The 17,435-nt window shown below is 31.3% G+C and overlaps 1 protein-coding gene across 3 annotated transcripts in view; it reads left to right on the top strand.

Annotated features, from left to right (window-relative positions):
- The window catches only part of LOC134708019 (putative uncharacterized protein DDB_G0282133), a 49,989-nt gene extending 37,542 nt beyond the window's left edge, over positions 1-12,447 (top strand). For all 3 annotated transcript variants that reach the window (XM_063568258.1, XM_063568256.1, XM_063568257.1), the window contains 2 exons: positions 1,417-1,486; positions 10,962-12,447. In XM_063568258.1, coding sequence (XP_063424328.1) covers positions 1,417-1,486; positions 10,962-12,372 — 1,481 coding nt within the window. In that variant the 3' untranslated portion in view covers positions 12,373-12,447. The remainder of the gene's footprint in view (positions 1-1,416; positions 1,487-10,961) is intronic.
- Positions 12,448-17,435: the final 4,988 nt, after the last annotated feature.

The raw sequence follows: 17,435 nt of genomic DNA, 5'->3' as shown, positions 1-17,435 counted from the left end.
TAAGCATAATCAAGCAAATTAGAGTAAACAAAAATAATACTTATACTACGAATTGATATAACGGAATATGGATGAGGTATAACATTTTCATAAAAAAATATATAGTGAAAATGGAAATTACATTTCAAGCACATGTATACATAATAATTCACAAATAAATCAATTAATGTCTTTATCCCAAGGGTTCCAGTACATGTTATAATCTTTCACACTCATACTTTTTTAGCAAATATTTTTTTTTAAATTAAATTTTCTTTGATATAGTTTTTTAGTCGCTCTACATGAGGTTTTCCTCTTGCATCTTTGATCTGTATATAAAATACTTTACTAGTAAAATGACTTTATTTTTTATAAAATTTATAGTTACCATAAAGACCAAACAGGACTAAAAATACATTTAGTGGAAATTCAATATGTGTTGTTTCAAAAATCCAGGCATTCAGATGGTGCCAAATGTCGGCTACAATATGACAACCCCACAATAAGTGTTCTATGCTTTCTGGTTCTTCCTTGCAAAATGTACATGAATTACACTGTACACGGTTCATCGTTAAAAGTAAAGTATACGTACCAAAAATACGGTGAATAATTCGGTATTGAAACCAACAGAGCTTGATATGTTTTGAAATTTTAGTGAAACAGTTATGATTTTTTTTCCAATTCCCTACAACGTTATTCAATATATCCTCCCATTTTTGCTCATCCGCTATTACAACTGGTATCACACCTTGATTTAATATATTATACATGTCTTTTGAACCTTTGTTTGACTTGAAAAAAATATAAATATTAAAAGGTAACAAAGCTTATTGTTGTATTCCCTTTCAGTGTTGTTTCCCATAGATTGTAACGAATTTTTTAATGCCACTTTAATACCATAAAATGGTAAAAAAAGTGGGTTTAAAAGTATATAGCCGTTCAAAATCCTGATAAGACAATATATTTCCTTGCTTATCTAAAAGGTTATTCACAGTACATACCCCGTTGTGTGCCCAATTTCTATAATAAACACTGACGTTATTAATTTTAATGTTCTCATTATTCCATATAGATGAAGATATGACTTCCTCAAAATAGCAAGGATGTCGGAATCTCGACATGTGTTTTCAGGCACAAATAACTTCTTTCCAAAAAACGTTATCTAATTTTCTAGTTGTTCCAAAATAAACCAACTCTGTATTTATATTTGTTTATAGTAAATATTTTGATCCTATTTGAATTAAATAATCTTCTAACCCATGTCAACTTTAGCCCTTGTATAAAAATTTTCATTTTTATACCACCTCTGCAGTATTCTTGACATAAGAGTTCCCGACTTACCTTATCGGGTTTACCATCCCAAATGAAAGCATAAATTTTACTATTGAGTTGTTTTTTCTACTTCTTACAATAAAGCATGATATTTTAATATTACAGGATTAGTGGCTGGTATGTCCTTACTTGTGATCGGAACGTTTGCTTTCTGTATAGTAATCGTAGTCATCAGGTAAAATTATATTTATTGAATAACCTTTTTCTGTACAAAACTATGATTTGGCAAACTAATACAATAATTATCACAGTCAGGAGTCTACTTCGTCAAAATTATCTCCCCATTACGCCAGTTCATTTTCACAATCGTAGAAATCGAAGCCATTGTAGGGATGACGCGCTACCAATTTTGCTCATGGAAACCGATGAATTTATCCACATTGCACCATTACGATCCTTAAAAATACAAATGTATCAACTAGCTAATGAGCATCAGTTAATAATCTTGTCTGCATTGATTCAACTTAAAACTATTGTCTGATTGGTTGTCAGGTGGAATTTTCGAAAATTTATAAATATTCAAAACAATTCTAATTAAATATTTCGGGGAAGGGCAGACTAAAAAAATAGAATTTTTCGAAGATCTTCATTTTCATCATCCAACTTGAAAGACTGTCGTCAAGTACTTTCAGTAAAAAAAAATAGCTATCCGAACACACCTTCTCTGTTTTTGTGACTCATTAGATAGGTATTTCACTTGACCCACTTATTTCATCTTTTAGTACTGTAATTTTTAGGTGTTATAAAGTCAACTTGTAGCTTTAATATATAAAAATGACAGAATCTGAAACGAGACGATGTATGAAATAGTCTTACTTTGTACGATATAAAGACAAAATACTTAACTCAAACACGCCCTAACATAAAAAGGTGCACTCGATTTTTCTTTTCGATACAATTGTTACCCATTTTTGGAATTTTTTCTTCAGTCACATAATGGAAGGGCAGACACGAAAATTACTGAACTAATAGATTGATATGTTTTCCGTCCGTGGTATTTTTTTATGCATTTTCTTCATCCAACTTGAAAGATACCCATGTCGTCGACTTGATATCTAATTGTTCTGCTTAACTATGTACTAGATAAATTGAAAACTTATGCAAATGGTGTTTTTAAAATAAAACACCTCGTAATTGAGAAGAAAATTTTGTTTGTTTCTATTAACTTTTAAATTTTTTGTCACTAAAGTAAACAATACAGTAAACATTTATCGCCTTTTCTAACAAAGAGCCTCGATTCTTTTGTTCTATTCTAACCTGGTTTCCGACAAAGGTACCAGGATTATAATTAAGTAGTTCAAGCTAACTAGTTAAAAGGCAATTTACCAAGCTGATCGTAACTTTAACTTATATGGTCCTTGACAGATGTGCTGCAAATCTTCAAAACAATATTTCAGGACTCTGACATGTTGTTATTAACTATATGCTGTGGATATTTCATTATATGATGGTGCTGTTTTATTAAATGATAGTGCTGTTTCATTATATGATGGTGCTGTTTTATTAAATGATAGTGCTGTTTCATTATATGATGGTGCTGCTTTATTATATGATGATGCTTTTCTAGTATATAATGGTGCTTTTCTAGTATATAATGGTGCTTTTTTTATTATATGATGGTGCTTTTCTATTATGTGATGGTGCTTTTTTATTATGCTTTGGTGCTTTTTTATTATATGGTGGTGCTTTTCTATTATGTGATGTGCTTTTTTATTATATGGTTGTGCTTTAGTGTTATTAGATGGGGGTTCCTTACTATGTGATGGTGCTTTTTATATTATATGATGTCGGTTCCGGTGATTCAATTTTTAAAAGTATTTGACAACAGGGACGGCCCAATTTATAATAAATATGAAAAAAAACGCAAATCAAGAAAATCAAGAAATGCCTTTAATTAAAAGTTTTTAAGGTTTATTCCGTTTGAAACGAAAACAGTTAATTAAATATAATTGATAAACAAATATAGTTTATATCATTATTTCTTTATAAGAGTTACTTTTAATAAAATTCGAATTTGCAGTACACCTCAGATATTTGTTTTAAATTTTTGATTGAGACTGCAGTTGTATATTTTTAGAATTTATGTTTTAAAAATAAATAAATAATCATGATTTCAATCTCACTTGATAATATTATTGTATTTAAATAAGATTATTGCGTTATGTGATTATAGTGTTATTTTTACAAATTTCGAACGAGTTTTTTTCCGTTTTCTGATTGGCCTGCAATCTGTTAAAAGAACTAATTTTGCATATTGATGATTGATTACGCTAACGAATATTCGTAGATTTTTTAACTATTATATGTCATTTTTTTCTACTTACTGAACTAAATTGGCGTACATGAAATGTGTTTTTATTCTTTTACCGACACTAGATCACCCGTTCAATTGTTTCCCTGCGAGTATGTTTTTATATAAAAGTTAAGAGTGGGGAAATCAAGACATTAAGCGAAAGAATTAAGTGCTTACATCCTATTTATGCTGTTAGCAAGACATCAATAAATGATAACAATTTCTATTTGTAAAAAGTTCAATTACGTATTGGAAACCAAAACCAAAGAAGTAAATAAAATTATCTATATGCCTACAGTAACAGGATAGGCAATATCTGACTGATACGTCAACAAAAGTATATAACTAAATATTGTGTGTACATATTTTTGCATACACAAAATGCAATACTGCTATCAATAACAGCATAAACAAAACAGGCAATAGGACTATGAGGATAGAACTTAGCAAATTATCATTATACCGAGTATATCAATATTTTAAGTTTATGTTACTAAAAATAAAATGACAAAAGTAAAATAATAAGTGAGGGAATTACTGAGCAGTGTGCCAAAATAGACGTATCGTAAATATTAGTAGTATGCCTTCCGTTAAAGATAAAGATATCAAGATCCAGGAAAGGGCATTGTTCATTATTAGCCTTAGGTTTATTAAGGTGGTACCCAACACTTCCACTAAATTTAGTTCGGCTCGTTTAATTTTCATAAAATTTTGTCAAAGTATTTACTTTGACATTTTAACTAAAATATAAAAATTTAAAAAAATTTGAACCAACCGTTTTGTCAGAAAAATTACACTGGTTATATAGCAATTTGACAAACACCAATTTTGATCATTAATGTTCCTTTCACAAAACAACGTAATCAAAACGTAAAGCAGACTTTACAGAGTTGTCTCCCTGTAGTGTAAGGTACCACCTTAAAAGTCAGTTCAGCATGATTAATCTCTCTATTGTACATGCTGAAATCGTTATCATTGAGAGCCAACTTATCATCCAAATATCTACAAGTGTTATTAAATTTTGTATCAGAATTTGTTTCGATGGTTCTTTGCTGATTTAAGTCATAAAATCCCCGTTCCGAATTCCGATAACATGGCGATATACGTAATCTCCATAACTAACAAAATAATTAGACCGTTTATCGACCTACCGAATTAGACTATTTACCGGATTTATCATCACATAAGCAACACGACGGGTGCCGCATGTGGAGCCGGATATGCTTACCCTTCCGGAGCACCTCAGATCACCCCTAGTTTTTGGTGGGGTTCGTGTTGTTAATTCTTTAGTTTTCTATGTTGTGTCACGTGTACTGTTGTTTTTCTGTTTGTCTTTTTCATTTTTTAGCCATGGCGTTGTCAGTTTGTTTTAGATTTGTGAGTTTGACTGTCCCTTTGGTATCTTTCGTCCCTCTTTTATCGAATGTTTTGATATTGAATGTACATCAAATTGAGATGTGTAAGAAACAAAATGAGTGTATCCCATTTTTAGATACCTGACCAGAAGGCCACAATCATCATTGGGGGTATTTAGTCTAAATAAAATGTGTCCGATGACCCATCCCGCCATTCAAAATGACCACCATGTCTAAAAATGGAACATAGGGATAAAATGTAGATTTTGGCTTATATCTGAAACCAGAGCATTAAGAGCAAATCTGACATGGGGTAAAATTATTAATCAGGTCAAGATCTATCTGCCCATGAAATTTTCAGACATATCAGACAACCTGGTGTTGGGTTGCTCCCCTGAATAAGTATATTTTAAAGAAAACTTTGCATTTTTTTGTATTCCCTTCAATACTCTTATAGATAGGGATAAACTGTTAAATGCAATTATGTATAGCAATGTAAGATCTACAAATAAGTCAACAGAATGGTATATTGCTCCTTTAAGGAGTTATTGTCCCTCAGAGTTAATTTTGGTATATTTTTTGGGTAAATTTCCTCTGAAACTACAAGACAATTTTAACCAAACTTGGCCACAATCTTCATTAGGGTATCTTGTCTATACGTCTAACTATCATATTTGGAGAGAAACATTTTGTTAAACGGCCGTCTAATACAGAACGTATTATGGTATACCGTTGTCCGTCCGTCCGTTTGATCTGTCCGTCCGTCGTCCACATTTAAAATTACTAAAAAACGCTTCCATCAACTTTTATGAAACTTTTATCTATATCTATTGACTTAAACTCCCTTTCGATTTTTATAAATTTCAGATTTTTCGTTTCCATGTTATGAAGTGTTATCATTACTTAAAGGGGGATTTTCTAGTTTTCGTACAATAACTCAAAAATGCGTCCATAAACATTAATAAAACTTTGGTGAATTGTTAATATCTATTGACGTATGTCAATTGTTAAAAATTTTCGTATCAAATTCGATTTTTATAAATTTCAGATTTTATGTGTTCGTGTTATGGAGGTTTATCTTTAAAAAAAAAATTTGTTTTCCAGTTTCCGGACATTTACTCAAAAATACTTCCATCAAATTTAATCAAACTTTGGTGAATTGTTTATATCTACTGACATATGCTCCCTTTCAATTTTTATAAATTACGACAATCACTCATAACTCTTTCACAAAATTTTATGAAACTTTGATGAATTGTTTATATCTGTTGACTTAAGCTACTTTTCAATTTTTATAAATTTCAGATTTTACGTTTTTCAGTTATGATTTTTAATACTTAAAAAAGCCTAATTAATGTACACAAAAAAAAATCACAAAGACAAGCGAAATGGCAACGAGCGCATCATGCGCTTATAGCGCAGCTCTCTATTTCCGTTATTTCCTCAAAAATGATCAGCCAGGCAAGATCATTTTGCCGATAAAGTTAATAGATTGTCACTCTTCGTAGCAGTGATCGCATTTATATAAGGATTTTTTTTAACTCTCTTTAGTGTTTTGAACAAAAATTTAATAAGAGGGAGAGAAACTAAACAGGCTTAAAGACCATTATTACAATATCAACTCAATACAGATCTGTGTTATGAAGTTTATTCTCGTCTACAATATCACTTCAAACCAAATGTCCTATATCTGTACCCGACTGTACTGATTTTTACTCGACCAGTCTGAATTGGTCTGAAATTTACTTGATAATACTGGTCTGTAGTCTGAACCATACGTAACAGTCTGAATTTGTACTAAACTTTTACCTAACCATTTTATAAAATAGGGACGATAAATACCAAAGGGACACAGTCAAACTCATAAATCGAAAATAAACTGACAACGCCATGGCTAAAAATGATAAGGACAAACAGACAAACAATAATAGTACACGTGACACAACATAAAAAACTAGAGAATAAACAACACAAACCCCACCAAAAACTAGGGGTGACCTAAGGTGCTCCGGAAGGGTAAGCAGATCCTGCTCCACATGTGGCTACGTCGTGTTGCTTATGAGAAAACACATTCGGTAAAGAGTCTAATTTGGTAGGTCACATTCATGAGAGGGAAGGAATTGTAGTTACGACGTAAGGAATATCCGATATCATTTGTGAAACGGTTATTCCATAACGGTCAACAAGTCTGAACCATGCTCGACTAACTCTGAACCATACTCGACCTAGTCTGAACCATATTTGACGGAGTCTTAACTAATCTAAACCTATTTTTTGTATCTATCTATTATATTTCGTCAATTTATGAACTTATTTTGACAACAGAATTTGTCAAATTGTTTGACACCAATAATTTAATATAATCATGACAATAGAATTTACATAACAATACTTGATAACCTTTTAAAAATATTTTCCAAAGTTTCAGTAAAATTTATTTCAATTAAAATTGAATAATTTTGGTCAAAATTAAAATCATGGCATATAAAGAAGCACTTTAATAAGGTTTAATTACATCAGTACATTTGTGTTTAACAGTAAAAAGAAAGTCCTATTTTTTTTTAAACTCTTATATCTTATCTTTTGAATTCACAAGGTCCTGCGTTTTAAGATAAACAGGTTGTTGCAATTTTTTAATAAATGCTATTTAGAATTTAATACTCCCTGACCAGGTGTGTTCTTTTTAATGAGTTTGTCTCAAGAAGGAGATATTACTTTATACTTTTAAAACCACTAATCAGAATTTCAATTTTATTGATTTCTTTAACTTTTTTTATCACTTTTTAATATATACCATATATTAAATATCCGAAATTATAACAATAGATATATTTCTATTATAAGGATAAAACATTCAGTGTTTTTGTTGAATGTTGTTATCTAATTAATAATTATATAAGTATGATTTGTATTTTATTCTGAACACCTTCAGATATTGAGCTGATTTTTGGTATGTGAGTTAACCATGATGATTTACAAGTCAAGTATATGTATCGTTCCGCTCCGCTTATCTATGAAGTTTTTTTTTAGGGATTTTGGAAAATGAAATCTTACAAAACGCAAGCCAAACAGATATTGGGTTTTTTTCAGGCTTTTACTGGTTTGTAGAGTTAATATTGGAGAGTGGCCTTTGCTTGATATGCACATAGACCAATGTCGACACAGGCTCTATATAGCCTCTAGGTTTTAAAGAGGTCATATCGTGATGTAAAGCAATAAAGCCGACAAAAAAGTTTGTTCCTATGTTGGTTTCATCTCTTCATAAGTGCAATGGTCTTATTACATTATTGAAGTTATGGAACGAAATAATGTATCATCAACTCTTTTAATATGTTTCATGATGCTCTTAGATCCAGCCATTTTTATAACGGATATATCGTCGAAAACATTGCCGGGTCAGCGAGTGGTCCAAGTCCAGTATATTGATAAATCCATCTGTCAATTACATTTAATTGATGTTTGTTTCATTTCAAACATAGTTATACCTCAAAACATTACTGATTTTCTTGATTTTTCATTTAAGATTTTCCCCCCATTTTATTAGCAATTGGCCCGTCCCTGTTTTCAAATACACGCCACGCTTCCGGTTGACCATCGGAACCGCCATCATATAATTAAATAGCACCATTTTCGTATACGAAAGCACAATCACATAATAAAAATAAATCACCATCACATAATAAAAAAGCACCACCATAAAATAAAAAAGCACCATCATATAATACAAATGGGAGAGAAGAGTCAATCATCCTATCATATTAAAGCCCCGTGTATTTGTAATTTATTCTAATATGACGTGCTCCTTTCGCTTTGTGAACAATACAATACAATACAATACAATACAATATAAAATGCTTTATTTCAAAAACACTCCGTCACAATACGTATACACATCTGCAGATATACTAAAAAAGGTTATGTGATCCCGAGCTTTATTTGTATATATACTTTCAATAATGCACATGGGCAACTGAATAATTTCTAATGCTTGTATTTGATTGTGTAGCTGACTTAATTTTTGGAAAAGAAAAACGTGTTTGCTTCAATTTCATTTGATTTAAGGTGGTATAGTAGTCTAAATTAAAAAAAATAGATTTTTTTCATACTTTGCCAAAAAGTAGTATCTATTGATATGTGTTGAAAAATATAATAAAAATGATAGGTCACCGCGCATTTTTTCGAGCTACAGGACGTGACAAAATGACAAATTGTGTATGGATTATACAGGAAAAAACAACATTTTGTGATTAGAAACTAAAAAAAATGATGAAATGTTAAATACTTAAGGAAAAGATAGCTTTCAAACAATGCTTTGAGAATATCGAAAGAAAAGATAGGGTCACCGTACGTTTTTTCCGGCTTAAATACAAAATAGGAAAATTCCATGTAGAATCCTTCAGAAAATGCACTGTTTTGGAGTTACCTCCCCTTAAAATGCCAATTTAAAAAAATTATGTCGGGTTTTTTTCAACATTTAAGCTATTTTTAAAGATATTCCGAATGCTAGTAGTTAGTAAAGTTTACAGGCATGATAGAAGTGAAGAAGATGAAGACGAGTAATGTTTCCATTATTTATTTATGATTAAATCGCAAATGAACAATATTCACACTTCATTACACGTATATAAGTAGAAAATTTGATTTTTTTGGTGTTTACTCGGGTAAGATCTTGCAATATTTTTACGTGTTTTATAAAAGGATTTTGTATGAAACTCGTGTCACTGTCCCACAAACGCTCCTTTTCACGAGCATGTAGAAGTCGTTGCTATACCCCCTTTTTTGTAAAACACCATTCTGGTAAATATTGAAAGTATGTGTCTCATCGTTTTGAATAGGATCCAATTAGATTTCAAAAAAAACGAAGCACAACGTAAAATAGTCTGCAGCTCGGTTTCACATGATATGTTTGGGTTTATGTGAAGATGTGTATACGTCAACGTTTATGATGCGGTTGATACGTTTTTATATGACAAAACCTCTAATAAAGACAAATAAATGAAAATGAAAAAAAATGTTTTCATGTTATATTATTCTGTGTTATTGTTTTGGATTAACAAAATAATAAATGCATCTCTATATATACGGTTTACATATATGTTAACTGTTCTCATTACACAATATATGATACAATTAGTTTGTCTTTAAATACGAGAAAGTAAAGGGCGTGAACTGAAATCGAAACTGGCATTCAAACGATAGAATATGAAAATAAGGAGATACGCGGGTATAAAATGTTTAGAAAAAAATCAAACATTTATTTTTCATTACAAAATTAATTACCTTGAATAGTTGTTACTTTATCATAAGGTACAAAAATCATTCCAAAAAATCAATTCGTGTTGGCCCCAGGTGACTTTGAAAATGTAGACATCATTGCAAAAGCTCCAAATTATCTCCCTTTGGTGCACAAATGCCATTTTTTGGTCATTGAAATATCTTTGTTAACTCATCGGTGACCTATATTTTTATTGTTGTTTTCGAATAAGCTGTTCATGAACTAAATAATAGTAAAATTTAAGCGATTTCTGTAATTTTTTTTTTTTTTATTTCGATATTACCGCTTTTTCCTTAAACAGTTCAACAGAAAAAAGGACATTAACACAAATGTATTATTCTTTTGAAGGCAGATTGTGAGCGTAAATGAACGGTGACCCCATTTTTTTAATACATTTTTCTATTAAGTATAAGATGAAGTTCATTTATAGAAAAATATAGCGAAATCTTATATTAAATAAAAAAATTGATTTAGACCCGCGAGCCTCTTTATATGAAAAACAATAAACAGAAAGCAAATGTGCTCGACAGCAACGAAAGACAACCTTGCACTTAATTACAGGACCGTGACTTGAGATTATTTAGTAAAGAATTAGGCCGTCTTATTCTATAAAGATCTTCTCTTCATGTACATACTATCTAACATTGGAACTCTCAGAAAATCCAATTAAAATGCATAGCATATACTTTGGTATATATTTGTTGTTACTGTTTGTTTGATTTTACAGACGATGTTACAAGAGAAGACGACGAAAAAATGAAGGCGTTGTTTATGAAGAGGTTGAAGATGTAGCTACGTCTTGTTCTATTGAAGGATCCAGCAATATCAAAGTTTTGGTTGCAAGAGCCAGAAATATAAACAAATCAAGAATTGAACAAATTAATGAAGAATGGCTGAAGCAAGATTCTAAGATCAAAGATGAAAGAAATGTTATGGAACAATCTTCCCCAAACTCTGACAGAAGACCTTCGCTGCCAGAGCCAGACCGGAGACCATTTTCGAAAGAGTCGATTAAAAGTGTGAAAAGGATAGTCATTGAGGATGAGGACGATGAGTATGCCACAGCTGAGCCCGATGAGGACTTGTACAGCTTGGCTGACGGAGAGACAAAAAATGATAATACACCTCAAAATACAGCTATAAAGCGACCAAGTATGCGAAAATTAAAATTACAAAGATCGTCTGCTTTTGATGTAGAAGATGAAGACCCGTACGCAGATACACCAGAAGATGAATACGATACAGTGAATAGTCCTAGAGACCATAAACCCAAAACCCATAGTTATGGACAAAACAGTTATAGTGAAGATGAGGATCATACTTATGAACTAACATATGACCTAGATTATGATGGGGTTAGAAACGCGAGACCTCATATCGAAGCTATACACCGTTCTAAATCGACACAAAGTCTTCGTGAGAATTTATCAACAACGGACTCAATAGTAGAAAATAGTCTTGAAGGGAATATATATAATGAGAGTTTTGATGGAGATTATGATATGTTGAACAAAACCAGGTTTCGTTTTACTATCTCAAGTGAAAATTACGACAGTGTGATATTACCATGGGAAAGAGGAGAAAAACAAAGTGAAAATGACGAAATAAGGAAGCAAGAAATTGATGATATAGATGTTCTTCAAAAACATGAGCGTGCTCGGAGTAATTTGTACTCAGACATGGATTCTTTAGTGCACCCTACTGACCCCAATGCAAGTTCTAATCAAACATGTTGTGATGATAACACTATTTCCTCCAAATACACCGTGTCAAATGACGAGCAGTCCATGCAAGAGGTTAATGGGAACAAGAATAACCCCGAGAACTCAGAAACTGGAAATGATATTGAGCTTACAATTATAGATTTACTTCAACAACATAAAACAGCCTCAAGTGATTCTATGGTTTCTTCGTCAGTTAAATCCGATGAAGGAAACTCTAGTGGTTCAAGTGATTCAGACATGAAAAACACACTTCAGCCGCTTATAAGTGATCAATTGTCAATTCATGAAACCAATCTTGATGACGACAATCAAAGTTTGATTATTCAAAATAAGTGTTATGAACACAAAATGGGAAACGGCAATATTCCTGACAACAAGTCAGAACCCAATGCACTCGAACTTGAAGTATTTTAAAGTAGTGTTTGATGAAATCGGATATAAAAAAAAGAGTAATAAATAAATTAATTAGTTAATAAATGTAGAAAATACTACAGGTTATTTGTTGAGACGCTTGGTTATAAGCTCTAGCCATTGAGTAATAAACTGATTGACGTACTTGTAAAGTTAAGTGTCTTTCCATTTTTTATTTTAAATCTACTGATTGAGATCTAGAGTTAATGGTGTCGTTTAGTTCCACCCTTATTTACTTTTCCCCACTTATAGGTTTTCTTCATAATTTTTATTTGCCCCTTAAATCGCAACGCGTGGATTCTCCATATTATCAAAAGTATCTGTGGTAATTGTATTAATAAATAAAAAGGATGGTATAGTTAACTTCAAGTCACTTGTCTGATAAAAAAAAATCCTAAAAGTTTTAAAATTAGGTATATAGAGAAGAAAAAAAACATTTGAACAAGTGCCTGTGGTAGAAATCCGTTTGTGATGTCACTATAGAGTCATTGGCAGATAGAAATTGACATAACGATTACAAAAACGACAATTAACATGAACGGATATTTTAAAAAACATTGTAAAAGTTTTTTATTCTAAAAATGCATAATAAAATTTATTTATCTTTAAATTTCTCTATAACTATTAACATTTGCTTTTCCTAAACGTTTGTTCAATTAATCCACATGCATGATCAGAGTGTTACTTGGTGGTTCAGGGACCATATTTGTAGACAACGAAAATAACCAATACATTGATTTTAATTGTAGGGAGATTCAGGCTTATTGTAGATGCGGTTCATTTACACAGTAGAATGGTTTTTATTTTGAAAAGAGTCAGAAGGATTTTATAATTCTAACGTTTTATTGCTAAAAATATTCAATTCTATGTTTTTAATAATTCGTCAGGATACATATGAAGGGTTGAACTTGTCTTTTCATTGAAAACTTAATGCTAGCACAGAAAATATGAATATAGTACGAACATTAGAGAAAGCGCGTTCACACAACAACTTAAATTTCACGCTTAAGTGACTGGTTACGTTTTCAAGTAAGTTGTATAATGAGCTATATATCACGCATCAATGCAACTTCAATAGTGCTTTTATTTTAGACAAAGATCTAAACAGAATATGCAATTCTTAAATTACAATAATATATTGAGAACAGTTCATTGTTACCAGTTTTAATGGTTCTATATCACTGGCATATCCACGGTACTGTTGATTTCGGACGTCGCTGTGTAGCAAAGTGAAAGTTGGCAGATTGAACGTCCAGATCTCTTTCTTCGAGTTTTTATTGCTGTAACAGTAGGTATAACATGTTGAAAAACGTTTTCTGCGTCCTGACAGCGTTGTGTTTTTTTTTTTATAATACATGAAACACCCATTATTGATTTAAAGAACAACAAAAAGCATGGTCACATTTAGTTTTCAAGTCAATGCACCATGCTTTTATTTCGCGATGTTTGCAAGTAATTTATACACATGTCACATGTCTATTTGAAATAGTCACAACGAATGACAAACCGTTGTAATATTTTATTTCTACTGGTTTAGAGACCAAACTCTGAATTCTCGGCATGTTTCATTGTCTTTATAGTGTTTTTGATTAGTACCGTTCATAGCAAATTATTATACTGTTTGTTGTGCATTTTGACAACTGAAAATCGACCAATATGGTAAAAATATGTATATAACATAATAATACAGCTTGGCAGCTTTTTAAAATTTATTTAATCAAGAACTACAACTTTTTACGGAAAATTCACTATATACGAATACATTGCAGTAATTGATTTATATTCGAATCTCTAACACGCTAATAGCAAACTCAATGCGATGTGTTGCATACATGTATCATCATGACCTTCGTTTGACCTTTATCTCAAAATTTGTTTTTGCGAAATCTCTCAGAAACAAAAAAAATGTCAAATAGTTTGACAACTTCTTGCGGGAGTTTCTGCCCTAAAATGATGAATTTTAACACACATTTTATAACAAATTATCTTGAAAACAATAATAGATAAAGAAAAACATTTTATGTAAAAATTATCAGTAATACCAGGTCTACAAAATATGCAATCGTCAGCTGATTTCTATATTATAGTTATTGATCTTTTTAAAGACACTTCTTGTTTTGCCTTTTTGCCTTATTTCAAAAATATCATAAAAGATGTTTAAATAAAAAAAATATTAACAAGGCAAGATTACAAATAATTACACATGATTAAATTTGTTTGACGACCCCTAATTAGAGTTATTACCCTTTGATATATATATGGGGTAACAATCTCCATTCAGTATTAACATATATATCAATAAAGAATTAGCCATGTATAGCTAAAAGAGTAAATAAAAAAGAAATATATACAAGAAATGAAGATACAGTTTTGTTATTTGAATGTGTCGCCCTAAGTAGTCATTCAAGGGCGAAACACCTTATCATCATTAAATTTTCAAAAGGAAAGAACAGGACAGGAGAGAAAAAAGATTGGTTTGGTTTGGTTGTAATTTGTCCAGTAATTTCAGACAGACGACATGAGATGAAAAACTCAATTTGCCCTTATGGCTTGGCTCGCAAAATAAAAATAAATCTGTTAAAACTTTCTTTCAAAGTCTTTAAACTTTTTTATATTTTTTTTTTTTTATCTAAAACAAAAATATGATGTAAAATATGCGAAATTTGAATCTCAATTATTTGAATCCCTCTCTGTGACTGATTTTCTTCCACGAGCCAAGATGACATCATTAAATGCGAGTTCTAAACAAATTTCAAAAACTTGTAATATAACGACTAAAGTATTCGGGTTTTGAAATTTGTTTAGAACTCGTATTTAATGATGTCATCTTGTACTGAAAAAAAATCCTATTTATCAATACCAACTGTCTTTAACATTCCTGTCTTGTTCCTACATTGTACCACTTTACATATATATATGCTGATATGCCTGGAACAAACATAATTTATTTTGTATTTCAACTCAGAACAGGAGACAAAGTGGCTGCTGATTAACTGTAATTTACATGAGTATAATCATGTTTGTGAATCATTCAAGAATGACAATTACTGTTAGGAAAAGGAATTCGAAAGTCTAATTGGGAAAAAAGAATTACAATAGATATAGACAAGACAAGGCAAAATAGAAAGATGTGATGTGAGTGCCAATGAGACAACTCTCCATCCAAATAATTATTTATAAAAGTAAATCATTATAGGTCAATGAACGGGCTTCAACGCGGAGCCTTGGCTCACACCGAACAATAAGCTATAAAGGGCCCCAAAATTACTAGTGTAAAGTCATTCAAACGGGAAAACCAACGGTATAAATTATTTAAAAAAAAAACATAAAACTAGTTCAGTTTCAAAATTTTGGATTTTGTACCTTAGACAAGGCAATACAATGGTGGTTGCTAGACATTTTCTAATTATCGAGAATGGCTGCTTAAGTCTATGAGGACAATATTGACCCCTTATCTTTCAATTAGGATCACTATCATAGTTATTATTAATTTGAACCCGACTAGGTATTGTTGCTAGGTACTTTAATATCAAGAAAGAGTCGTTGCTAAGAACTTTATGAAATTACATTAATATTAACCTCCAGCAGTTTGCTTTATTTGCCAAAAAAATACTTTCATTATATATGTATGGGTTTATTTGTTACAATTTCTTAAATTTAAAAAAAAATGAAGGTCAAAGGTCAAGGTCATCAATACCTTCGACTTCTGTGACAACCTTTAGGTCTTTGAATTCACAATATGCCTCAAGTGATTTTCATCCTATACCAGTATCTGTCATTATTTTTAGGCAATTCTAATAACAATGTCAACATCCTTTACAAAAATAACAAAAAATACAAGTCTATTGTATGTTGGATGTGTACGGATTGAGTGTTTAGTCTTAGAGGCATGATTTTTTTATTAGTTGTTAGTGGCTTTGAACTAGCTGTCAGATAACTGCGAGTACTCTCAGATGTGTTAACTGTGTCTTTTTGTGTCGGGATGTATAAGTACCCGGCCTCGTCCACTTTTATTTTTTTCTATCTGATGAGTTAAGCCTTTTTCAACTGATTTTTATGGTTCGTTTCTTATGTTATACTGTTATACCACTGTCCCAGGTTAGGGGAGGGTTGGGATCCCGCTAACATGTTTAACCCCGCCACATTATTTATGTATGTGCCTGTCCCAAGTCGGGAGCCTGTATTTCAGTGGTTGTCGTTTGTTTATGTGTTACATATTTGTTTTTCGTTCATTTTTTTACATAAATAAGGCCGTTAGTTTTCTCGTTTGAATTGTTATACATTGTCTTATCGGGGCCTTTTATAGCTGACTATGCGGTATGGGCTTTCCTCATTGTTGAAGGCCGTACGGTGACCTATAGTTGTTAATGTTTGTGTCATTTTGGTCTTTTGTGGATAGTTGTCTCATTGGCAAACATACCACATTTTTTTTATATTACGTTCCCATAGCAACAACCCTAACAACCATTTTCTAAAATGCTTAAGTAAAACATTATTCCTGAGCAACAGTGATTATTTGCATTTATTACCTCTGTATAATTGATTGTGGTTGCAACAGTGTAAAATGATGTCATTCATTATTTAAATCAGTGATGTCCCATTTCCCCCTTTTTATCAGAATTAATTTTTATTTTCATTTTACTCATTAAGTGTTATATCTTAATGAACAAAAGTCAAAATTTTCATAAAAAGTCAAAATGTTAAGCACATAGACCAAGGTGATCGACACAGACTCTTTATATATAGCCTCTAGTTTTTAAAGAGGTCATATCGTGATGTTTAGCAATAAAGCCGACAAAAAGGTTTGTTCCTATGTTGGTTTCATCTCTTCATAAGTTCAATGGTCTGCATTATGACTTTAATGGTTGTTACAGTTAACATGTAAAATTGAAGTTATGGAACGAAATACTGTATCTTCAACTTTTTTAACATTTTTATCATGCTCTTTACTTAGATGCAGCAATTTTTATTACGGATATAACGTCGAAAACATTGCCGGGTTAGCGAGTGGTCCAAATCCAGTATATAATTGATAAATTCATCCGTCAATTATATTTGATTGATTT

This window comes from Mytilus trossulus, chromosome 2 (assembly GCF_036588685.1).
Source record: "Mytilus trossulus isolate FHL-02 chromosome 2, PNRI_Mtr1.1.1.hap1, whole genome shotgun sequence".
NCBI lineage: Eukaryota > Metazoa > Mollusca > Bivalvia > Mytilida > Mytilidae > Mytilus > Mytilus trossulus.
This window is presented reverse-complemented; position numbering and strand designations above follow the sequence as displayed.